The 25505-nt window shown below is 42.9% G+C and overlaps 1 protein-coding gene across 1 annotated transcript; it reads right to left on the reverse strand.

Moving 5' to 3' along the window:
• Window positions 1-2227: 2227 nt before the first annotated feature.
• Window positions 2228-25046, reverse strand: LOC126092770 (uncharacterized). The gene is made up of 3 exons (XM_049908498.1): window positions 24735-25046; window positions 4770-4869; window positions 2228-2359 (listed from the first exon to the last, which is right to left on the reverse strand). The coding sequence occupies exons 1-3, from the start codon at window positions 24929-24931 to the stop codon at window positions 2228-2230; spliced, it is 429 nt and encodes a 142-aa protein (XP_049764455.1). The 5' UTR covers window positions 24932-25046.
• Between the last annotated feature and the right edge of the window lie 459 nt (window positions 25047-25505).

Below are 25505 nucleotides of genomic sequence, written 5' to 3' on the forward strand. Positions count from 1 at the left end.
ATGCATTTGTCGGAAAGAATGAACTTGTTACTTTCAATCGGACAAACTCTACGCTTCAGCGAGTTGGTTGGAAAACTGTGCAGTGTTCTCCGTACAACAAAGATCTTTCAACGTGCGATTTTGACATCTTTGGAAACCTGAAGAAAGACATGCATGAACGTCGGTTTCAGTCGGGCAAGGAAGATGGGTGCCGTTCTGGCTCCGTCAGCGACAGACTGTGTTCTACAAAACTGGAACTGATCGTCTCATCTCCCAGCTGGATAAATGTCTTACAGCGGGTGGGTACTCCTGAGTGGAATCATTCCATGGTCCCGTTGTGGCGGATGTTCGGTTCCCATTTCACTGGACCTCATAAGTGCAGCCATCCAGGACGGCTGGTACACGGACCTTCGTCGTTAATCCGCCACCTTTGTCGTTAATCCGCCTGGTACATTCGACCAAGCGCCAGCGCACCTCCCCAGATCCCAGATGCGGCGTGCGAACGTGCGCTACTATACGGGCAGATCACTGAATTATGCACATAATTCTTTTTAATTAAAACTGTATGTCAGTGCTATATACGTAAAGCGTGTATAATATCCTCAATGAATTTTTATTATTATTATTATTATTATTCTGGATTTAAAATGTGAGTACATTTTTCCAGCACCTATTCTAGATTACAGTAAGTTACTAATTATTGTTCTCCACTCTTCTCTAGTTGTCCATAAATCTTCAGGAATGTTGTTCTTCCTCATTGCTGACTGAACTCCCTGTTTCCATGTATCAGGTGGTCGTCCCCTTTTTCTTCTTTCAATTGGTACCCAGTCGATTATGCATTTTGGTAGCCTTTCCTGTTCCATTTGTCTGATGTGTCCATACCATTTAAGTTGTTTGTGCTCGATGAAATCAATAATTGAATTTTTACATTTCATCTTGTCTCTGATTACTTCATTTCTTATTCTTTCTCGTCTTGATATTCTTGCTGAACGTCTCCAGAAATCCATTTCTGTGGCTAATAATTTTGATTTCAGTTGCCATTTTGTTGTCCACACTTCTGAACCATATGTAATAATGCTCCTAACTATTGTTTTAAAAATCCTTATTTTGTTATCAGTTGTTATGTGTTTGTCCCAGAGAATTCCATTCAATAAAGAGATTGTCGTCTTTCCAGAATTTATTCTTGATCTAATTTCTTTGTCCTGTTTCCCATCATTTGTAATTTTCACACCTAAATATTTATATTCCTCAGTAGCTGTTATTGTTCCCATCCCTTCTTCTAATATTAAGTCTCCATTCACTCCACCAATTACTATGTACTTTGTTTTTATTATTACGTTACTAATTGGTTAAAATGTATCGCATCAGCATGCTCTATCTAGATAAAAACTGTAACAATTTCAAATATAACACAAGAGAGTGAAAAATATCACCACAAACCGCCTCTCAACATGACTTACTTGAACTAAGGAGTAAACAAATCAGCCACAGCTTTAAAGTGTTAGACAAGTTATCCGTGGAAATTATTGTCCTGGCTAACGGTAGTTCATTTCTTTCAGGAATAATTTAAATCTATTACATTTTGAAGTTTCGTCGATTCTACTCATAGATAAGATCTGTGAGAATTATATGAAATAGATTGAAGACCACTGAGGAACTCTACAGATGTTGCACAAAAGACGCACACGTTAAAAAAAGTTTGCTGCAAGTATGATACGTGAAACTCAGTGACAAAAGCCTTCTAAGTGTCATGTCTATCCAGAGGTCATTATAATTTCTAAATGTCGTCTCGATCCAAAGGTAATTATTGTTTAATAGTGTCATAAAACATTAATCGCGTTAAAATAATGCACTCTCCAACTCTTCCATCCATACGACCAGACTGACATTTATCATTGTTCCACTTTCACACCATACCCATTATTAGCAACGCTGTGTATAGTGATTGTGAATAGTAGTTGATTAACAGATTGATGTTTTTTTAACAGTAAAATGAATTTGTGGCTACCCAAATATAGTTTTATGTTTTCTAGTTGGCTCATTGTATCGAAAATATTTTGAGCAGAAATATGTACAGTTGTAATTATTTTTACATCGTCGGATAAACTCAAATGCTCCATACGAAAATGAATTACTGACAGTGTAAGGTACGCAGTTTCATGCATTCCATAACATGCTCCCCTCTGGGAACCAAAATGTATTCGGAAATGAAGTTGGGTGACGAATTAAAACTGTGTGATTTGGCAGGTCAGATTATTTTCTGTGATTTACTCACTTCTGTAATAAGGTCGTCCCCAAACCAGCAGTAAATGAAGAGCTCAGCTAGCATTGTAGACAAGTAACAGCCGAACTTCCCGACCTGCTGCATACCATCCGCACTCTGGAACAACGTAAAACGAAATGCTACACAGGCTGAAACGAGGTTTCATCATCTTTGAACTTTATGAAGATATAAGTACAGTGAGCAATGAAAAGTAAACAAGACTGAAGCGTTTTGTCTGAACTACTATCACGCTATAGAATCCTTTCAAAATGATTGTGTCTTTATGTTGCGTTCAGATAAGTAAAAAAAGAACGTACTTGCGCCAAAGAAATCTTTGGATGGTTTATAACCAATGGAAACACGTAAAAACTTGTAGAAATTTGATGTTATATATGCTCCTTCTCAAAAGTGCAGAAATGTGTGACTGATTTGTAACGGGGCTGTTTTTCTTTTGAAGGTGATTTGCTAGAGAGACGTTCAGAAACGCCATTATAGATGAAAAAATTTAAAAACTGCCCAATTCTCAAATGTGTGTGAGTTGTACAGTTTCAACAGTTGAGGGAAGACGGTGAACATTCACAAGAACAAACCAATGAGCAGTTTAAACAGACACAAGACAAGATACAATGTTTACCAGCCGAAGTCGGAAGAAATAAATAAGGGCTCTCAACCAGTATTTGACGATATTACTAACCAATTACAAGTTTTAGAAACCGACATCGAGCAAATTAAAAACACACAAGGAACCGACCTCGCAGAAATATTTGTGAAAATTAGCAAGGCCTTCCCCTACGTAGTAAAAGATGAGACCGCATAATTACAAAAGAATGTCAAAGAAATTTCCGAAAAAATCTAAACCTAACACTTACGATCAGAATTACGGAAAGAACAAATAAGTAACAGCTACCAACACATAGACGAACTGTGCACAAAAACGAAACATTTGTCTGCAAAAAATGATCGAGATTCCGATGGCGACAAGTGCATGTGCGCTTCGCGGACACAGCCGAATGCTAAAGCTCGAAACATTTCAAGGAAAATCAGTAAACAACGAAAGAATGACAATACGACCATAGTCACAACTTTCGCACATAATCAGTACGAAGCAGTAATGAACTTTAATTGTGCAGAAATTAATCTAACAATCTTGGATCAACATGTCGTTTTAAAATTTGAAATTTGTTAAGTTCCCTAGAAGAAAAGATCAACCGCTTCTGTTTTGTGTGTAACGATTCTTTTCAATGTTCACCCGATTCTGCTGACAGTAGTACAGCTTATCATTGCACAAACAACGACAGTTACGAGAAGGTAATCAATTTAAGTACACTAAGCCAGCAAAAGATCGGGGAAACAGAGAATGGTGATGAACATGACAGGAAAGAACATAGCGAAGAACGTGCGGTAGTGTTTACAGTCGTTACTGAAACAGACAATTTTCAACGAGCGTAAAAATTCATATTGGACAAGACGTTAATGTGTTATGGCAGGTATTATGGTGGTCAGTGAATGACTTCTTGTAACGTTACTGATATGGAAACATCACCACTGGAGACAACGTGGGTCGTGGTTGACAGAAGACTATTTTCTATGATGGTCGCTTCGTCAAACAATTGTTAATGTTCCACTCCAAGAGGAGTTTCTTTTGGTCGCTTGTCCCGCCTCCAAACACTATTTATTTGACGTTTCGCTTAAAGATGAGTGGATAGAAATGTGATCATGTTGCAATAAACTGTGATGTAAATCAGTCTCCCAATTATTGCTGGACATTTTATGACGTTTCACTTAAAGATGAGTGGATAGAAATGTGATCATGTTGCAATAAACTGTGATGTAAATCAGTCTCCCAATTATTGCTGGGCATTTTAAAGTTTTCTATATCTCCTCCTTCCAGTCGAACTTTTGAGTGGTTCCTTCTGGTGGAGTTTCAGCGAATGTCGATAGTAAACAGATACACTTACTACCTTTCCACAACAAGTTTCTGACTTGCGTGTTTTCATTTGCAGTTTAGTACTAGTCAGAAAACTTTTTCTTCTTTCTTCACAGTATCAACATTTGGAAGGCGCGCTGGAGAATTATGTTCTTTTAACAGTGAATAAACTGTGTGTGGCTTGGTGCGTCATCTATTACAATACAGGCAGCCTTGTACGGTAATTAGAAGAGTAAACTTTGTGAAACCCACCTTTTGCAATCTCTCTGCATATTATGACACCTGTATTTCTCTAGGTCCCAAGTGTAGCTCATGGTTCAAATCAAATGGCTCCTAGCAGTATGGGACTTGACATCTGAGGTCATTAGTTCCCTAGACTTAGAACTACTTAAACCTAACTAACCTAAGGACATCACACACGTCTATGCCCAGGGCAGGATTCGAACCTGCAACGGTAGCAGCAGCGCGGTTCCGGACTGAAGCGCCTAGAACCGCTCGGCCACAGTGGCCGACTATAGTTCATGACCAGGCCTCTTTTTCAACAACTTCTCAGCTCCTACATATCCTTATATTTTGCAGTGACGCGCCGTGTACACTCACCGTGGCAATCTGGAACATCTGGAAGCAGGCGGCGGCACCGATGGATATGCTCTGTGCCAGCAGCATGGCCCCTAGGCGCCGCTCCAGCAAGTCTGAGTTCCTGTTACAAAACATAACAGAAGACTCTCGTGAGGAGCCGGTCGAGGAGCGTTGTAGATTAGCGGACTAGCAGCGTCCGCACTGGAAAAGGTTTATATCCATCGGCATCTGCCCTGCTCTTTCGTAACTTGTAAACGCACACAATTCCAGAGATTAATTTAATATCTTTTACAGTACAACGGCCGCATGTAACTCAAACTTTACGCCATATATTATACACATGACAGCACAGAATTAATATATGACTTTCATAAGTCAATATGACGCGAGGACGCTACCTATTATAACGTGTGCTTCTAAATATCCAAGCGCGGATTTCAAAAGCTCTTGTCTTTTTCCCGGATGACCATCACGTCGTTTCTATGAAAGCCCACTAAGAAATGATGAATGGTGCTGGAAAATGATCAACTTGCCTTCCACCGGAATACCTGACCTATACGACGGGCTACGAATCAACATTTCATGGAGGCCAGGTTAGCTGCGTAGCCCTGCACTCTTCTGATGGCGCCAGCACATTACTCATCGCTTGTGGCCGAACATCGTATGACTCTTACGTCTTTTGTGGGCTTGTTTGAAGAAGAGGCAGTGACTCAGGCTTCGCCTTCAGCTCATAATGATTAAGAATGCTCAGTTACACGTTAGCATCATTAATAACAAAAGCTGGCATATGTCGGCTATGCTTCTTAGTCATGCGGGCTGTCAGATTCCTGACACCAGGCCAGTGTTTACGTCTGTGTGACTGACTGAAGTGAGATGTAAACACTTACAGACTTAACATACAGCACGAACGACCACATTCACATGTCCTTGTAATCCCGGGCACTTGTGGTTTGTGGTCAATGGAACTCGGTGCAATGACTTGGCTCCTCGAGTCCAGCTAGCAGCAGATGGCCTCAGACCGTACTCACAAATGAGTCTACATCCATCCTAGCACCACACCGTCCAGGTAACACTGCGAGGAAAGCAGCTATGCCTTTTACTGTCATTTGAACATTACGTCTTCCGCTCCATTCTGTGGTCACATTTCGTAGACCAGTAGTAGCTCATCACTGCTAACGACAACTTCCTGATCCTATACGCTTGTCACAGTCCCTATACGAAACTAAACGTTTGTTAGGAAAAACCTAACTGTGCCCTATTTGTCCTCAGTATCAAGATGATATTTTGCCATTCGCCGAGATAGGATGTTGATGATCTTATCATGTACCCCATGCCACTCCTTTCTAAGCCACGTATTGCTACTATACTGGTATACAGTAAGCCCTAGACATGTCAGTGTCGAGTAAGGTCTTAAGGGATGGGCAGACTCACCATGATTTAATGGCCGTGGTAGAAAACTGCTACGTAAGCAAACAGGACGTCATGTCAGGTTAAAGACAAGTGAAAACCTAGCTGACAAACAAAAGCTGAACTAACCGAAAACGAGCGTAAGGAGTGCAATGAGAGAGTCGTTCAGTGACTTTGAAAGTAGGCCATTGTCAGCCGATCTGTGTAAAAACCCTAACAGGTTTTGGTCGTATGTAAAATCAGTAAGTGGTTCGAAATCATAAATTCATTGACTCAGTGACCTTACTGGTACCGTAACGGAAGATAACAGAGAGAAGGCCGCAATTGATCGTAACACGGCCCCTCCCTTCAACCGTCGAAATGGCAGATAATGAGGTAACAGATTGCGAAATAGAAATCAACCGCTTATCAGAGGAAAGCCATTAGGACCAGATTCTACAAACATTATGTGAAAGAACTGGTTCCCCTTCTAGCAGTAATTTATCGAAGATCGCTTGTGCAACGAAGGGTACCGAGAGACTGGAAGCAAGCGCATCTCATTCTCATTTTTAAGAAGGGCTGTAGCACAGATGCACACAATTATAGATCTATGTAACTTACGTCAATCTGTCGTGGAATTATGGAACATGTTTTAGGCTCAAGAATTAGAGGGGTTTTGGAAAATTAAAAAGTGCTGTATAAGAATCAACTTGGATTGCGCAAACAGAGATCCTGCGAAACTCAGCTCATCCTGGTCCTCTATGAGATCTACGGCACCGTAGACATCGCTCAAGTTAACGGCGAATTCCTTGACTTCAGGAAGGCATTTTACATCGTCCCGCACTGTCGTTTAGTGAAAAAAAAATACGAGCTTGTCGAATGTCGCAGAGGAATTGCGACTGGATTCACGACTTCCTTGCAGATAGAGCTCAACACGTTGTTCTTAACGGGAAAATATCGACAGATGTAAAGATAATTTCTGGAGTCCCCCAAGGAAGTGTAATACAACCGTTACTGTTGTAGATGATACGGCTGTCTCTAACAAAGTAGCAACGCCATAAAATAGTAACGATTTGCAGGATGATATACAGGGAATTGATGAATGGTGGCCGGCCGGGGTGGCCGAGCGGTTCTAGGCCCTACAGTCTGGAACAGCGTGACCGCTATGGTCACAGGTTCGAATACTGCCTCGGGCATGGATGTGTGTGATGTCCTTAGGTTGGTTAGGTTTAAGTAGTTCTAAGTTCTAGGGGACTGATGACCCCAGATGCTAAGTCCCATAGTGCTCAGAGCCACTTGAACCATCTTTGATGAATGGTGCAGGCTCTGGCAGTTGACCCCGAACGTAAATAAATGTAGTATATTGAACATACGTAGGAAAAGAAATTCACTACATTACAGCTATACTCTTTTGACAAACCGCTGGAAACAGTATCTATCGTAAAATATGTAGGAGTAACTATCCAGAGCAATCTTAAGTTAAATGACCACATAAAACAAATAGCGAGAAAAGCAGATGCCAGAGACAGATTCATAGGAAGATTCTTAAGGAAATATAGCTCAGCAACGATGGAAGTGGCTTATAAGGAGTTTGTTTGACTGATTCCAGGAAATTTTTCGCCCATCTGGGATTCCTACCACATAGAACTGACAAAGGTGATAGAGAAGATCCAACGAAGAGCTGCGCGTTTCCTCACGCAGTCGTTTAGCAGGTGCAAGAGTGTTACGCAGGTGCTCAACAAACTCTCTTGGCAGACGTTACGAGAGAGGTGTTGTGCATCCGGAGAAATTAAGTATCGAAATTTGAAGAAAGCTCTGTCCGGGGAAGGAGGGACAACATATTACTTCTCCACACATACGTCTTTACGTAGTGACCGTGAGGAGAAAATTCGAGAAACGAGAGCCAATACAAAGGCTTACCAACAATTATTCTTCCCAAGCGCTATCGCGAGTGGAACAGAGTAGGAAGGCTCAGTTAGTGGCACCAAAGGTACCCTCCACCACACATCGTTAGGTGGCTTGCGGAGTATGATATAGATGTAGATACAAACGCTTCGAGGCTTTCATAAATACTGCATAAGGCTTGCTTTCCTTAGACAGTTCCTGGAGATGAACGTTAGAGAGGTCTTTTTTAAATGACGTTATACTTAGGAGATCTATACATAACCTAATTAATCCCATCACATCATACTTACTTTGCTCGTAATGTCACGAAATCGAGACTGCACTCAGCAGCTAAGACTCCCATGACGCTCATCATTGTCACTTGCTATCCAGATCCTGTACTATTTTACCGATATTCAGGGTAGTCCATTCATTGTGACCGGGCTAAATATCTGACGAAATAAGCGTCAAACGAAAATACTACAAAAAACGAAACTGGTCTACCTTCAAGGGGGAAACCAGATGGCGCTATGGTTGGCCCGCTAGATGGCGCTGCAATAGGTCAAACGGATATCAACTGCGCTTTTTTAAATAGGAACCCCGATTTTTTATTACGTATTCGTGTGGTACGTAAAGAAATGTGAATGTTTTAGTTCGACCACTTTTTTCGCTTTGTGATAGACGGCGCTGTAATAGTCACAAACATATGGCTCACAATTTCAGACGTACATTTGGTGACAGGAAGGTTTTTTAAATTACATAACGTAGGTACATTTGAACATCTTATGACGGTAGTTCCAATGTGATACATGTACCTTTGTGAAGTTATCATTTCTGAGAACGTATGCTGTTACAGCGTGATTACCTGTAAATACCACATTAATGCAATATGTGCTCAAAATTATGTCAGTCAACCTCAATGCATTTGGCAATACGTGTAACAACATTCCTCTCATCAGCGAGTAGTTCGCCTTCCATATTGTTCACACATGTATTGACAATGCGCTGACGCATGTTGTCGGCGTTGTCGGTGGATCACGATGGCAAATTTCCTTCAACTTTCTCCACAGAAATAAATCCGGGGAACGCGCGGGCCATGGTATGGTGCTTCGATGACCAACTGCTTGTCATGAAATATGCTACTCAATACTGCTTCAACCGCACACCAGGTATGTGCTGGTCATCCATCACGTTGGAAGTACATCGCCATTGTGTCATGCAGTGAAACATCTTGTAGTAACATCGGTAGAACACTACGTAGGAAATCAGCATACATTGCACCATTTAGATTTCCAACGATAAAATGGGGGCCAAGTACCCTTCCTCCCATAATGCCGTACCATTCATTAACCTGCCAAGGTCGCTGATGTTCCACTTGTCGCAGCCATCGTGGATTTTCCGTTGCCCAGTAGTGTGTATTATGCCGGTTTACATTACCGCTGTTGGTGAATGACGCTTCGTCGCTAAATAGAACGCGTGCAAAAAATCTGTCATCGTCCCGTAATTTCTCTTGTGCCAGTGACATAACTGTACACGTCGTTCAAAATCGTCGCCATGCAATTCCTGGTGCATAGAAATATGGTACGGCTGCAATCGATATTGATGTAGCATTCACAACACCGACGTTTCTGAGATTCCTGATTCTCTCGAATTTGTCTGCTACTGATGTGCGGATTAGTCATGACAGCAGCTAAAATACCTACTTGGGCATCATCATTTGTTGCAGGTCGTGGTTGACGTTTCACATGTGGCAGGGCACTTCCAGTTTCCTTAAATAACGTAACTATCCGGCGATCGGTCCGGACACTTGGATGATGTCGTCCAGGATACCGAGCAGCATACATAGCACACGCCCGTTGGCATTTTGATCCAAACAGCCATACATCTACACGATATCGACCTTTTCGGCAATTGGTAAACGTTCCATTTTAACACGGGTAATGTATCACGAAGCAAATTCCGTTCGCACTGGCGGAATGTTACGTGATACCACGTACATATACGTTAGTGACTATTACAGCGCCATCTACCACAAAGCGAAAAAAGTGGTCCAACTAAAACATTCATATTTCTTTACGTACTACACGAATATGCATTAAAAATGGTGGTTCCTATTTTAAAAAAACGCAGTTGATATCCGTTTGATCTATGGCAGCACAATCTAGCGGGCCAACCATAGCGCCATCTGGTTTCCCGTTTCAAGCTAGAGTAATTACGTTCTTTGTAATTTGTTCGTTTGATACATATTTCGTGAGATATTTGGGCCGGTCACTATCAATAGACCACTCTGTATAACCGTTCAAGAACTATTCAACAGTTTGCGTTTCAATAGAAATCGTTTATCGCTAAATATAATGCCTTACACCTCTCTGCATCTGTCTGCGAACAGGCTTGAACCTGTAAGAAGATTGTGTGTTCAAAGAAACAGGCACAGAAAGTCACGAAGACAAGGTCGGACCGAAAGGTTCCAACATATTTTTGTCCTTTCCCGGACATTATGATAGTCATTGAATAAAAAAAAAAGGAAATACTGTCCTGAAGTGTTCTGTTCCTCTCTTTCATTAGCACCAGTGACCTCTGGAGGCACATCCGTAAAGGATTGCCAGTCTACCTGGGGTGTATCACCAGTATCCCTAGAATGTCCACGCCCAAAAATTAAAGGCACATTGATAGGGCAATGAGGTATCGCAGTAGTAGGATAAACCCATTTCTAGCGCAATTTTGATATCAAATTGATATGCAAATTAATTAAATTGATAAATTAATTACCGTAATAATGTAGCCTTAGGTGTGCTTGTGTTTATGTTCTCTCTTATCAATACCTTCTTGGTAATGAACGCAGACACTAGAACAATACTTTAAGTAAAACGCAACAAACTCCGTCCGCCTGGAGCTCGATCATGTACAAAAATCACCAGTTTCTTGTTGTTAACCCTCTGTTATATCTTCACAACAGTTTCATATCTACTATACACAGATAAGGGGTGCTAACCTCCTCAACATTCACGCATCTGGATAAATCTTGTGGTCCTGGATGGGGCCAGACAGCTGTTACATCCCCAGTACGCACTGTTCCTACATGAAACGTGGAATGTAGCGGTTAGTGGTCTACTTCAGGTCAGCTGCACTGAGCGCTGGTCGAAGACAATGCGACGTCTGTCGGTCTCTTAACTTTTTCATAAGAATGCGAAAATGCCCTGTGACTCCCAAAGACATAGAGAAAGGTCGTAAGTTACGCAATATGATAGAGGTACTAGAGATATGTAGGTCGCTGTCTGGTAGACTTTGGTGTATACAGGGTTATTACAAATGATTGAAGCGATTTCACAGCTCTACAATAACTTTATTATTTGAGATATTTTCACAATGCTTTGCACACACATACAAAAACTCAAAAAGTTTTTTTAGGCATTCACAAATGTTCGATATGTGCCCCTTTAGTGATTCGGCAGACATCAAGCCGATAATCAAGTTCCTCCCACACTCGGCGCAGCATGTCCCCATCAATGAGTTCGAAAGCATCGTTGATGCGAGCTCGTAGTTCTGGCACGTTTCTTGGTAGAGGAGGCTTAAACACTGAATCTTTCACATAACCCCACAAAAAGAAATCGCATGGGGTTAAGTTGGGAGAGCGTGGAGGCTATGACATGAATTGCTGATCATGCATCTCCACCACGACCGATCCATCGGTTTTCCAATCTCCTGTTTAAGAAATGCCGAACATCATGATGGAAGTGCGGTGGAGCACCATCCTGTTGAAAGATGAAGTCGGCGCTGTCGGTTTCCAGTTGTGGCATGAGCCAATTTTCCAGCATGTCCAGATACACGTGTCCTGTAACGTTTATTTCGCAGAAGAAACAGGGGCTGTAAACTTTAAACCGTGAGATTGCACAAAACACGTTAACTTTTGGTGAATTGCGAATTTGCTGCACGAATGCGTGAGCATTCTCTACCGCCCAGATTCGCACATTGTGTCTGTTCACTTCACCATTAAGAAAAAATGTTGCTTCATCACTGAAAACAAGTTTCGCACTGAACGCATCCTCTTCCATGAGCTGTTGCAACCGTGCCGAAAATACAAAGCGTTTGACTTTGTCATCGGGTGTCAGGGCTTGTAGCAATTGTAAACGGTATGGCTTCTGCTTTAGCCTTTTCCGTAAGATTTTCCAAACCGTCGGCTGTGGTACGTTTAGCTCCCTGCTTGCTTTATTCGTCGACTTCCGCGGGCTACGCGTGAAACTTGCCCGCACGCGTTCAACCGTTTCTTCGCTCACAGCAGGCCGACCCGTTGATTTCCCCTTACAGAGGCATCCAGAAGCTTTAAACTGCTCATACCATCGCCGAATGGAGTTAGCAGTTGGTGGATCTTTGTTGAACTTCGTCCTGAAGTGTCATTGCACTGTTATGACTGACTGATGTGAGTGCATTTCAAGCACGACATACGCTTTCTTGGCTGCTGTCGCCCTTTTGTCTCACTGCGCACTCGAGCGCTCTGGCGGCAGAAACCTGAAGTGCGGCTTCAGCCGAACCAAACTTTGAGTTTTTCTACGTATCTGTAGTGTGTCGTGACCATATGTCAATAAATGGAGCTACAGTGAATTTATGAAATCGCTTCAATCATTTGTAATAGCCCTGTATGTTCGAGAATTAACAATGAATGAACATACTGCGCAGTCATCTACTTACATTCGTGATGGTAACCACAAAGTAGTGGAGGGGTTGTTTAGCGATGATACAGAAATTGGTAAGCATGCTGCTGCGTCATTGGTCGTTGTTGAAATTACGATAAAATTGCTAAAATTGATCCCACTATCAACTATGATGTTTATTATTACAGTACATCGACGGTGTCGTTCCTTCCCAACAGTCCAGGTACGCTGTTGTTTACCACATAATGCGATTTACTCTGTCTTTACTGGGGGAATCCATGGACCAAACTTGCTAATCTGACACCGGCGTCGAAGTCGTGGCGGAAACAAAATGTATGCCAGTGTACAAAGCATGTTACAGCAGAAGAAGCGGTATATCAAATAACGAAACAGGGTCCCTCTCCTGCGACTGATAACATGTGGGAGAAGTTTCTCGTAGAGTACAGGCGATGAAACTTTACAGCGGTCTGTGCAAGCGACGTTGATCACTGGCCACCTGCTCCAATGGATAAATACCTGTATATTTAATAGGATCGTGGCATATGTTCAATGGCAGCACGTAGACAGTATTCGTTTTAGATATATCGGATGAGAGAGATGCGGTAAAAATATATCGGATGAAATTAATGGAGATTTTATAGCTCGTAATTTTTCGCTGCTGGATGGAACAGGATAACAATGATAGAATGTTTAGGCGATAAACGTGAACGAATCCTGAGGGGCACGGATCTGCTTCGATGTTGAGTCTTCCTAAATTTCCCAGCAAGAAACTCTACTGTAACTGTTCGTACTGTCGTCGTGTTGCAGGAGCAGGCTTCATTTGACACTGAGCTCATACATCGTACATGGGTGGCAGAGCTACGGAAACATGTTCCCACTTCCACCGAGTGGTCAAAACACGCTCCTATAGCATTAACTAAGCTCACTTTGTTTCTTAACAGGTTGCGGAATGTGGTGGATATTGCTCTCTGATGTCTGGATAAAATTTCTAAAATTTATCTCGCTATCAACTGCGGTGGGTATTACAGTACATCGCTCCATATCAATGGCGTCTTTCCAGTTCCGACCGTCCACTTGATACGCTGTTGATTACCGCATAATGATTGACTGACACCACTCTGTTGCGATAGAGGGCACCTTGACGGAACACTGAATATCTGCTACTTGTCGCTGGGGAACATGGGATTAAATGTAGAGGTCGTCACGTTAATACAGTTGTTTGGAAGTGCTCCTTATTGCTATAGAGTCGTCCTATTTCCATATGCTCCTATAACCTACACATGTCTTTCCTTAATTTTTTATTTTTTTCACCAATAAGACAACAGTACCTCTTTTCATTTGTGGCACCTAATGCGAGTTGCGAACAGCACCTCCCGGCGATGGTCGACACTGGAGGAGTAATCATGTACATGACTGAAAAATGAAGGAACAATGCTTTTCGAAACGGAGCACCGAGACATCTACTATCCTTTCGATGGAAGGGTGAGATTAACTGTACAGGTAATCACCTTCGAGTAATTGTTGGAAGCGCTCTACAATACTGTAAATTTTTCCAGTTTCCACATGATGTGATGTCTTCCACATACTTGTCAATGAGAAACATCACATCAATGTTTTCTTTCTACCAGCCTGTTATGTGGTAGCCGTATAGTTTATACCATGCAACGTTCCGGTTTCTGTGAGAGCCAGAGGATCGAAACATGTTAACGTCAGTTTAGCAGCAACTGACATGGATCTCTAAGTCATGGTAGAAAAAAAAGTGTATGGTGGTGTAGACTGATTGGGTGCGTTACAACCGAAAAACAAATGTATTAAACTGCTTATGAAGGAGCAATACAGGTACTCTGTAACGCCGGAAATGTATATCGTCCTATTTCCATCTATTGTACTACAATTTTTTTCCTTGTTTTGTTACCTCAAGATATGACATTTCTGTGTCGCATTTATGTCGATGTATAATTGGTTTGTTTTGTAAAATATTATTTGTATTTTTACGCTGGGTCTTGCCTAGGGAAGACTATGCTATCGAACGAATACAGCGATAGGTCGTGTGGAGAACCAAAGTGTTTAGGATCTTTGGTAGCGTGAACTCGGCCGCATGGAGCGCGGGCAGGGAGAGTCTGGATGGAGTGTGGTGGAGCAGGTGTGTTGCGTGCCGCTCCCGCGAGTTGCCGCGCTTTCGGGGTTTGGCAGCATGTAATTGCGCTCGACTTGCTACGATAGTTTCTCACACGGTGTCGCGGACGAGAAGCATTAGCTGGCGCACATCAAGAGCCCGTTTCGCCTGGTGACCGTGTCGAGAAGAAGGCGCGCTAACATCGAGCTTCTGCAACAGCGACGGCCGACAATGTGTGAGTGTCGCCACCTCCTCGATCGACGGCTTCAAACCCTCAATCAACCAACAAGGAAAACTGGAAGCACGTAAAGTCTTAGAACTGTATGGCAGACCTCAGCTTTTCAAACTGTTCCATTTCCGTAACGATAATTACAGCAACTTAGCATGGACATTTGTTGCTCACTGTCCCAATTGCATTACCAAGCCGGGTCCCTTCCTTTCCCGGAATGAACCCGAGTGTCGTTGAAATTCAAACGCCAGCATTTAAGTAATATTATTCCACTTCACTGCTCGAATTTCAAAGTTCAGTTAAAGTATTCATAGCTGGCTATAATATTTAGATTACACAAGCACAAACTAAGAGTGCGAGTTTTGTTACCATAGTTTAGCTTACCTGTGATTGCAGCTCAGCTTGGTACGTACTAAATTTTACTATTGTTAATTGTTCAGAATCATTTAATTCAAGGTCAAAGTTAAATCTCCTATTTCTTTATTGCGTAGATTCAAGTAGCTTTTGAAATGATTGTTGAGGTAGCCTAAGACTAACCTTATTTTATTGAATTTTGTAGTGCTTCAGAAACAAAGTTCTCTATTAATTTCAGTCACTAAATTAACTTTAAATTTTCCGGTTTTATTAATTCTTTTGCTAAATTAAGTCAGAGTGTTGCGAAATTTATTACTTGTGACAAATATTCAGTTTTCACACAGCACGTGTCAACCTTCAGTTGCCACGCTTTTAATGCTAATTATATGTGCATTAATCTTTCATTTTCACTTATTATAGTAGTTGTCCATAGGACTGGCGACCGTAATTTTCCCCAAATCTCAAATATCTAATTAAGGCCACATAATTGTTAACGTAACGACCGCACATTTACTTTCTTTATTAATTTTACCCTTTTCTCAAAATTAATTTTCACCAATATCATTTGCATTTTTCCTTTCATTTAGATGTAACCCTTTCCTCCCTCTTTACCGACAAATTAACTTCGGGGACGATTGCTTTTTCCAAATTTCCATTAGGTGCACGTGGTTTAATTTTTCACTGTCATCAAGGTCGATAAGTGAGGGGGAGGTTACAACCCTCTCGCTTGATGGTCATCCTACAGTACAGGTGATGATACTTTACACCGGTCTGTGGAAGCGACTTTGATCACGAACCACCTGCTCCAATGGATAAATACCTGTAAATTTAATAGGATCGTCACATATGTTTGAGTGATAGAGATGAATGCACCCTGAGAGACACAGATCTCCTTTGGACTACCTGTATGTAGTTTGGTGATGTAGCGCAAAATGTTTGTCCTTCCCCATGCCATGTATGATGTGTAGTTTTCCTAATTTTTGCAACAAGCAACAGCACCATAAATGCTAGTACTGTCTCTTCTACTACCTAGTGTTGCAACGAAGGCTTCGTTCGACACTGGCCTTACACACTGTACACGGTTGGAGGAGCTATGACACCATGTTCCCATTTCCACCGAGGGGTCAAAACGAGTTCCTGTCGCGTTAACTCAGCTCGTCCTGTTTACCCAAAGGATGCAGAAGGTCTTAGATGTAGTGCTCCCCGACTTCCGTACAAGTCAGACTTCCCTGATGACAGTTTCGAAATAACAAGGACTTTCTGCAGTGAACCGTAGCTCTCGCATCAAAATAGTCGAAGTTTCTTTTTTCCTGATTTTACGCGGGGTGAGCATGTCTCTGCTGATCATTTGTGGTCGGTGGCGGTACACTAAGCTGGACTTCACAAAATAATGAGATGCGACGGCAGTCGAATGTAAAATCTATACCGATTTTGCTCATAAAACTAAAAGAAAATGGATTTTATCTATTTTTGTGGAAAGAGGAGATTTATTATGCTCACAAATGTGTTTTCCTTTTTTTAATAGATCCTTGGTTATAGATGCATTGACTTGAAATACAACTGTTCTCCATCACCGAATGGCAGGCTGCTGTGGGCAAGGGGGTGGTGGGGGCATGTCTGCTGTGGTGGGAACCGGACACAGCGGCAGGGGGGAAAGGGGAGGGGAGGGCTGCGTGTGTGGGCTCTATCGCTATATTTTAGACGAACACGTTGCAGTTGAGGAGGCCGTCCTTTTATCTCCTATTGTTTAGTAAGTTATACGCGCTACTGTGTTTGCATAGGAGCGTCGCCTTAAGAATGCTGCCAGATGGTGGAAAGCCGAGTGCTGATCTGGACCGTTCTCCAGATGGCCGGAGTAGTGCTACTTAAATACCGTTTTGTGTTGCCTAGGACGCCGCCTTAAGGCGGACAGCAAAGGGTGGACAGCGGCCTGCCCGCGCCGCAAGGTGATCGGCGGAGCAGCTGGCCGTTTGAAGGAGCATGTATCCTCCTCCCCCCCCCCCCCCCCCCGGGTAGATGTGTGTTTGGTTAGAGGGGTCGAGGGAAGGAGCAAGGGGCCCTCGATTTTCGGCAGTTCGTAGAGGCCAATCGAGGAGAAGGCGAACGATCACGTGTCCTCTCCGGGAGGGGGAAGGAGGGAGGGAGGGATAGAGGGGCAGGGGGAGCAAGGGGGCCTCGATTTTTGGCAATAGGGAGAGCGCACATTCAACTACCACCTCCCATGCAGTCTTTATCATGACGATTTTCCCCAGTATATATGCTGCATTATGACCAGTTCCTTACGAATGCTTGTTTTTTCACGACAATTTCGAAGTGTAATTGGAACTATGGTGCTCTTTTTCCCATCAGTTGTGGTAGCATGTATTGGTTTCGATTACCTGGGCTGCAGGATGGTTTTTGAGCTGACATCTGTAGGGAACTTTGACGTCAAAACACTGATAGATACTGTATGCTTACAGGTAATACACTTGTTAAACTCCTCTCTCTCCAACACCAGCATCTTTTCACTTGAACGTATTTAACGCCAAAAACAATAAAGGTAGTACCTTACACCACAGCCGTTTTCCTGCCAGCTTGTAGGTGTAGGGTAGAGTTTGAGTGCGTCTGTCGCTAGTTTCGAGTGGTACTGCGACGTTTTTTCCCAGCAGTACAAGACCAGTTGTATGGTATCACCAGATTTTGAGTTCTTTTACGATTTTATGCCATCCTTGTGTAGCACTGTGCATATGGTTGTGTTATTGAGCCAGATCTTTGAGATCACTTATGTAATTAAGATCGATCTTTGCGTCGGTTTCCCATCCAAAATAAATAACCTTCTCCTCCCGCGTCTGGACAGTATCCACGTGTTGGGGGTGCACTTGGGCTTTCCAGCCAGTATAATCAGAGTTCGAGTCCCAGAAAGGGCGCAGCCATTCTTAATTTCCCGTCAATTCCAAGCGCCTCTGGTGGTTTAATTGTGTTAGAGGGGTGCACTTGGGCTTTCCACCCAGGAGAACCTGGGTTTGAGTACCGGAAAGGGAACCACCAATTTTAAAATCCTTTCAATTCTAGGATGGAGGGTGAGGTTTTATGTCAGCACACCTGTGGGACAAAAAAATTCCTACGAAACTTCGAAATTCCCGCCAAAATTCGAAATTCCCACCAATAGGGTAGGTTGCGAGGATGGGGTGGGCTGGGGAGGGGGGACAGAGAGGTGGGGGCTAGGGCACACATGCAGCTGAGAAAACATGTGACGTCATCTGGGAGTGGGGGTTGGCGTGGCTTGGGGACGGGGTTGGGCGTGGTCGGGGGCGGGGACGGTTTGGGACAGGGGTGATTGATTGGTCAATTTAATTAATCTGCATATCAATTTGATATCAAAATGTTCAAATGTGTGTGAAATCTTATGGGACTTAACTGCTAAGGTCATCAGTCCCTAAACTTAAACACTACTTAACCTAAATTATCCTAAGGACAATCACAAACACCCATGCCCTAGGGAGGACTCGAACCTCCACCAGGACCAGCCGCACAGTCCGTGACTGCAGCGCCTGAGACTGCTCGGCTAATCCCGCGCGGCAATTTGATGTCATAAGTGCACTACAAACGGCTTTTTCCTACTACTTATCACTTTCTGAATCCTTTGACATTTACACTTGGGGTCCCTGTAAACGCCTTTCTGTGTGTTGCGATATATGTAGTTACTCGAACGGCGTCGTTATCCAGTCTTTGACGCTGTTGGGAGACGAACTACAATATGTGGGAGAATCGGCTCAATTAGCTACTTCATGTGGTGCCTCTTGAATTGTGTCTTATGTCAGTCACTTTGAACATATTTTGTATTAGGCTAATAATTTTCGTGCATTCCATCGTTACTTGTAGGAGCATAGATATATTAAAAATTTATATTTAATATAAATCTTGTGGAACAGGAATATTTCTTATTTAAATTGATAAATCTTTTATTGTTTATCTCAATCATACTGTAGTGTTGTATAATAAACAATCATTTCAGACTCGCATTTTCTGGTACGAGTTGATGTAAAACCCATTGTTTTCTTCTATTAGAAAAAATAATGCTGTAGTGTTTGTTCCTCCTCATTATAACTTGGTATATTTTGTGTGTTATTACTCTTAATAAGATGCTTTTATGTTTTTCTTCTGCTAAGATTTTAGAGATTTAAAAATAGCTTGAAACTTAGTTAAAATGTGTAAACAGTGGTGGAATCTGATCCAGGATATTAGCTGACACTCATAACTGGTACGGTCTCCGGCGGCAGGTGAGGCCTCGCTTCCCGACATCGGGGAGCTCGTCCGGTCCCAGGTGAGTGCGGCGCTGCACACTAAAGACACGCTAGACGTAATCGTGCAGTCCATCACGGACTCTGTGACGGCCGCGGTCATGGACAAACTGCAAGAGTCTGTCGGGCGCAACAGCACCGAAATCCAGTCTCTTAAAAAGTCGCTGGCCGCACAAGAGAAAAAAGCCGCCGACCTAGAAGCTAAACTGTCTGCGGCCACCGATGAAATTGAGCAGTATCAGCGAAGGAACAGTTTGCGCTTGTTCGGGGTAGCTGAAAACGATCCTGAAAACACCGACGACCTGGCCATTAGCCTCGTGCGTGAGAAACTTGGCGTGCAGATCGGCGTGGCCGATATTGACAGAAGCCACCGTGTTGGGCGCAGGATACCAGGTGCGATGAAACCCAGGCCCATAATAATTAAATTTGTATCATACCGGAAAAGAGCTGAAGTGTTTGCCCAGAAAAGAAAACTCGCCAAGAGTGGGGTTACCCTGAGGGAAGATCTGACGCGCAAAAGACTAAAAGTTTTGAACACTGGGATCACACAGTTCGGCCTTCAAAATGTATGGACCCATGATGGCAGGATCGTAGTCAATACGGAAGGAGGGAGGAAAACGGTGACGAACATGTCCGAACTGAAAGACTGAGCGAAATCTCGCGAGTCACAAAGTCTCATATTGTACTCTGTCTAATATAAGTTAATTTTTATTCTTTCTTTTCATTTTTTTACGTAAATATTGCTTCGTTATTTCTATAAGTACCATAAGTACTCTATTTAAAATCAGTCAATTGTTTCACATAAATATTGCTTCTTCATTTGTCTATCATAAGTGCTCATGTATATTCATATTGTCAGTCAAACGGGAATTAACATTCTCCACTAACAGGAATCTCCTTAAAACCTCCTTTCTATATCTGTTATTTTCATCCTCGTCACTACCACTACTACTACTATTATCTTTTTCGTAACCACTACTGCCACTTTCCATCTTTCTTTTCGCTCCCTTCTCCGATACCTCCAGCTTGTCTTTCACCTTTAGCCCACAGACGCTTGAGTTAGTCACGACCTTGGACACACCTGTAAATATGTCTTCCCCCGCGAAATCCAGCTTTTGTCCCTCTTCCGGCCAGCAGGTAGACGGAGCGCGCTCGGTCCTACAGGCGGCCACAATGGGACGGACCGGTTCCAGCGGCGGGCTCTTTGTGGCCCACGCGAACGCCCAGTCGCTAACGGCTCACTTCGACGAGTTCTGTGACCTGTTCTGCCAATCGCTGTTCCATGTTATCCTCGTCTCTGAAACTTGGTTGAAACCAAACATTTCTTCCGACGCTATCCGAATCACTGGTTACTCTCTCCTAAGGGCAGATCGTGAAACACGATGCGGGGGTGGTGTGGGTGCCTATGTTCGCTCTGATCTGAGACCTACTATACTATGCATATCGGATGCAAAGGGCGAAGAAGAAGCAGAGTTCTTGTTTTTCGAAATAAATACATCAAATCAGAAACTGCTAATTGGAGTAATCTATAAACCTCCAAACGTCGGTGCTATGTCCTCCTTTCAGTCTGCCCTGTCCTCGCTCGTGACACTGTATGAACACATAATCATTATGGGCAACACAAACATCGACTTATAGTTAAAATCTCCCTCTGCAGAAAAACTAAGGAGACTGTTCCACTCCAATGATATGAGTTTAACACCGCTGGACCCAACTCATCACACGCCACACAGCCATACACTCATAGATATAATAGCAACAAAGCGACCAGATAAAATAATTCGCGCCAATCAGACATCCGCTCCAGGACTCTCTGCTCACGACGTGATATTCTTAAATTACTCAGTACATACTACCAAAGAAAAATCTCACCTGGTAACCTACAGAAACCTAAAAAATGTTAACCATGACGCTCTTCAAAAGGATTGCTCAGACATCTCTTGGCATGATATAAGCAATGAACCGACTTTAGACGGAAAAATTCGGGAATTATGTCGCAAAATTATTGCACTGTATGATAAGCATGCTCCTCAACGCACTGTCAAGGTAAAGAGAGCTCCCGCTCCGTGGTTCACCACTGCATTACGCCAGTTAATAAATAAACGTGATGCTGCACATAGGGCCTTCAAGCGTAACCCAACTCCCGAGGCGTACGAAGCTTATAGGAAACTCCGAAATAGAACCAAGCAAAGCGTGAGGAATGCCAAAATCAGACATGCCCGCTCTGTCGTATGCGGCATATCAAAACCTGCTGCACTGTGGAAAAAGCTGCGCAGTTTCGGTATAGGGAAGCGAAGATCTGACGCTGTTTATCAAGCGTCTGCAGAAGAATTAAACGATTTCTTCTCAACAGCTGTAAACTGCCACGCAGCGACAAATTACCAGCCCCAAAATATCAATCTCTCGAGAGACAAGTTTTTCCTAAAACATGTCACTACCGGCACAGTACACAAGGCAATTATGAGAATCTCTTCAGAGGCAGTAGGAAATGATGGAGTGAGCATTGGCATGATTAAGAACGTCGTAAACACTATTACTCCAGTTATCACAGACATCTTCAACCTGTCTCTTGTCAGTAGTACATATCCTACTGAGTGGAAGCAAAGTTTAATTCAACCTATACCCAAGACTGACAACCCTAAGTCGCCAGGTGACTACAGGACGATCAGCATACTACCTGCAATATCTAAAGCCCTAGAATACATCGTCCATGAACAGCTGACGGATTACCTCAAAACTCATAACATCCACGACAAATATCAGTCAGACTTTCGAAAGCACCATAGTACAGCAACTGCATTAATCAAAGTAACTGATGACATTAAACATGCTATGGACAGACGTGAAGCTACCATCCTAACACTGCTTGACTTTAGCACGGCTTTTGATACAGTTGACTTTGATATATTACTAATTAAAATGAAGCAGCTGAATTTCTCAAACAGCGCAATACACTGGTTCGACAGCTACCTCAAAAACAGAAGTCAACAAGTCATTTGTGGGTCGGAAAAGTCATCATGGAAAAACGTGCGCTCTGGAGTTCCCCAACGCTCCGTCCTTGGTCCATTACTCTTCTCACTGTACATTAATGATATTTCTCCAGTGATTCACTCCTGCAACTACCATCTATATGCCGACGACATCCAACTGTACATAAGTGCAAGCCCCAAGAACATTGCTGACACAGTAGCGAGTATGAACGCAGATCTTTGTCTGTTTCTCGATGGGCACAGAACCTAGGTCTGAAACTAAACCCCAAGAAATCCCAGGTCATACTTATATCTCATCCAAAGTTAATCAGTCGGTACTTTCGCGAAACAGTCCCTCAAATACTCCTCAATGGTTCCCAACTACCATACCAAAAAACAGCAAAAGACCTTGGAATAATCTTGGATGAACACCTAAACTGGGAAGAACAAACAGTCACAGCTTGCCGGAAATCGCTCTCCTCCCTACATGCAATTCAAAAATTTAGAAAAATATTTCCTTTTGTGGCGGCGTTCGTAGCGACAAACACTTCACTGTAGAAACGGCTTACGAAATCACCGCCACACTTTTAATAGCGGGCCGTCCGGTCCGCTGGAACAGTGAACAGAAAGATGAAAACCCAAACACTCTGATTAAATAAAAGTCGGTACTTATCTTTATTAACGAAGATACAGAAACACAGTAGTGAACTCCGTGTCTACAGAAATCTGTCTAGTTCGAGTCGGAGCGGCTAGGTCAGCGTCGGCTGACGACAAACAACAACTCTGCTGCGATGAACACACAACTGACTAGCAAGTACACAAATCGGTGGCGAGTATACAACTGAGCGGCGAATACAGAACTGTCCTAGCGCTCGCGACTCCAGCGCTTAAGAAGCCAGAAGCCAGCGGTGGCGCGCACAGACTTGCGGCGATTTCCTGTATCGCTGGCGCTGCTTATGCGGACGGCGTCCGGACTTTGATGCTGCCAACCTTTTGGCAGCGGGCTCGGTTGGCATTACTGACTAGGATATAACATTTCCAACCCATGTTAAACAAAAATTAGTCCAAACACTAGTCTTGCCTAATCTTTACTACTGTGATGTAGTTCAACACGGCATAAATAGTGAAAATTCGAGATGCCTCGAGCTAGTGATGAATGCTTGCGTTAGATACGTATGCAATATACGGTTGTATGATCATATCAGTCCTTCATACTCCCAGCTAGGTTGGATACGCCCACATAAGGCACGCGATCTCCACACGATGTGCTTACTTATCGATTTCTTAGCCACTGGTGCCCCCAATACTTATCTTCTCACATTAAACACCTATCATCATTCCACAACCGCAATACCAGATCGGATACGTCTAGCATCTTGGCTGTACCTTTACATAACACAAAATCTTTCTCCATGTCATTTTCCATCTCAGCCATACGACTATGGAACGCGCTCCCCTGTGATCTGCGTCTTATTCAGAACCACTTAACATTCAATAGGGAACTCAAGACTTACATATTAGGGACGGTATAGCCACCATTGTTGTGCCCCTCTCATCTTTTTCTTTCTCCTCTCCATCATAGCTTCGAATTTTACCATTCTATTTCTCTTCCTCTAACCTATCTACCTCTTCTATATCTCTTTCACCTCATTCTATCGTCTTATGTCTCTGCTTGATGAGAATAACTCACAAGCTGCGAGAATATAACGAGAAAATTCCCAACTAGCAATAGGACTGACATTCATAAAAGAAAAATATGTTTACTTTCATATACATAGTCATTATTATTATTATTATTATTCTTGATTGTTATAATTATTTCTTGATTGTTATAATTATCATTGTACTACTTTTCTAATCTCTATTTTTTTCTTTAACATTAATACTGTATAACATGTTATATGCCCTTAATGTTCTGTAGAAACTGAAATTTGTTGAATCTGAGTATGCCTGGTTAGGTGTAAGAGAGGGCCTGAAGGCCCTAATCTTGCCAGGCAAAATAAATGCATAAATAAATAAAATATATCCCCGATACAGTTGACCATTTCAGCTACAATCATGACACTGTACACAAATATGCAGGTAGCGATACTATTGTTTGTAGTTGAAATGTTCTTACTTGATAATGGCTTGATGATGAAGGATGCATTTCTTCAGCCGGTAATGAAGCTCGTGGTAGTAAGGCGATTCTGAAGAGTGTACAGGTCTATCAGACATCTCTTTGGCGAGAATGACTATTTTGCTGCTGAGCAGTGTGAGTTGTATACGTAGCTGCGCGATGAGGCTGACGTTGAAGGAGTCGAGCGCCATGGTCATCACAACCGCGTGGAGGCACACTACGGTGCAGAAGAGCCACGAGACGGCAAAGCCCAAGGGCGTAGACGCGTCGTAGGGCAGAGCCAGTATGAAGGGCAGGCCCTCAGCACTCACAGGGGAGACCAGGAAGTAGGAGCAGGCGGACAGGCCGAACCACACGAAAGTCAGAGTGAAACGGCGCACCATGCGAAACTTCGAGCGTATCACTGGGATGTCGTCCCAAGTCAAGAACTCAGCGAAGTCATCGCCCACCTGCAGACAAGTAAGAGAGGTATGTTACACATAAAACGTGACGTAAGAACGACAGCCGCTGATAACGAAAATTAGGAAGCTTCTTACCTAATATTACCGTTATTCACTTCAACAAGGAAGCGGCCCTGTAGGAAATATTGGGATGACAGAAGGCAAGATTAGTGTTACGTGTGGCCACAATGAGATCAAGGTCATAAACTTCAGCAGATAACCATTCATAACATAAAGAATAACAAATCCCCATACAAAAGATTAGGTACACATGAATTCAGATGCCAAAAATGCCCCTGCGGGGCAGATTAATTGATCAATTTAATTAATT

The sequence above is a fragment of the Schistocerca cancellata genome, chromosome 7, assembly GCF_023864275.1.
Source record: "Schistocerca cancellata isolate TAMUIC-IGC-003103 chromosome 7, iqSchCanc2.1, whole genome shotgun sequence".
NCBI lineage: Eukaryota > Metazoa > Arthropoda > Insecta > Orthoptera > Acrididae > Schistocerca > Schistocerca cancellata.

Excerpts from the sequence above, each read along its gene's own strand:
- LOC126092770 (XM_049908498.1), bottom strand. The coding sequence starts at position 24,931 with ATGACCATGGCGCTCGACTCCTTCAACGTCAGCCTCATCGCGCAGCTA. Across the intron at positions 4,870-24,734 it reads CATCATCAAGCCATTATCAA|GAACTCAGACTTGCTGGAGC; the intron begins GTAAGAACATTT and ends GTTTTGTAACAG. Across the intron at positions 2,360-4,769 it reads AGATGTTCCAGATTGCCACG|AGTGCGGATGGTATGCAGCA; the intron begins GTGAGTGTACAC and ends ACGTTGTTCCAG.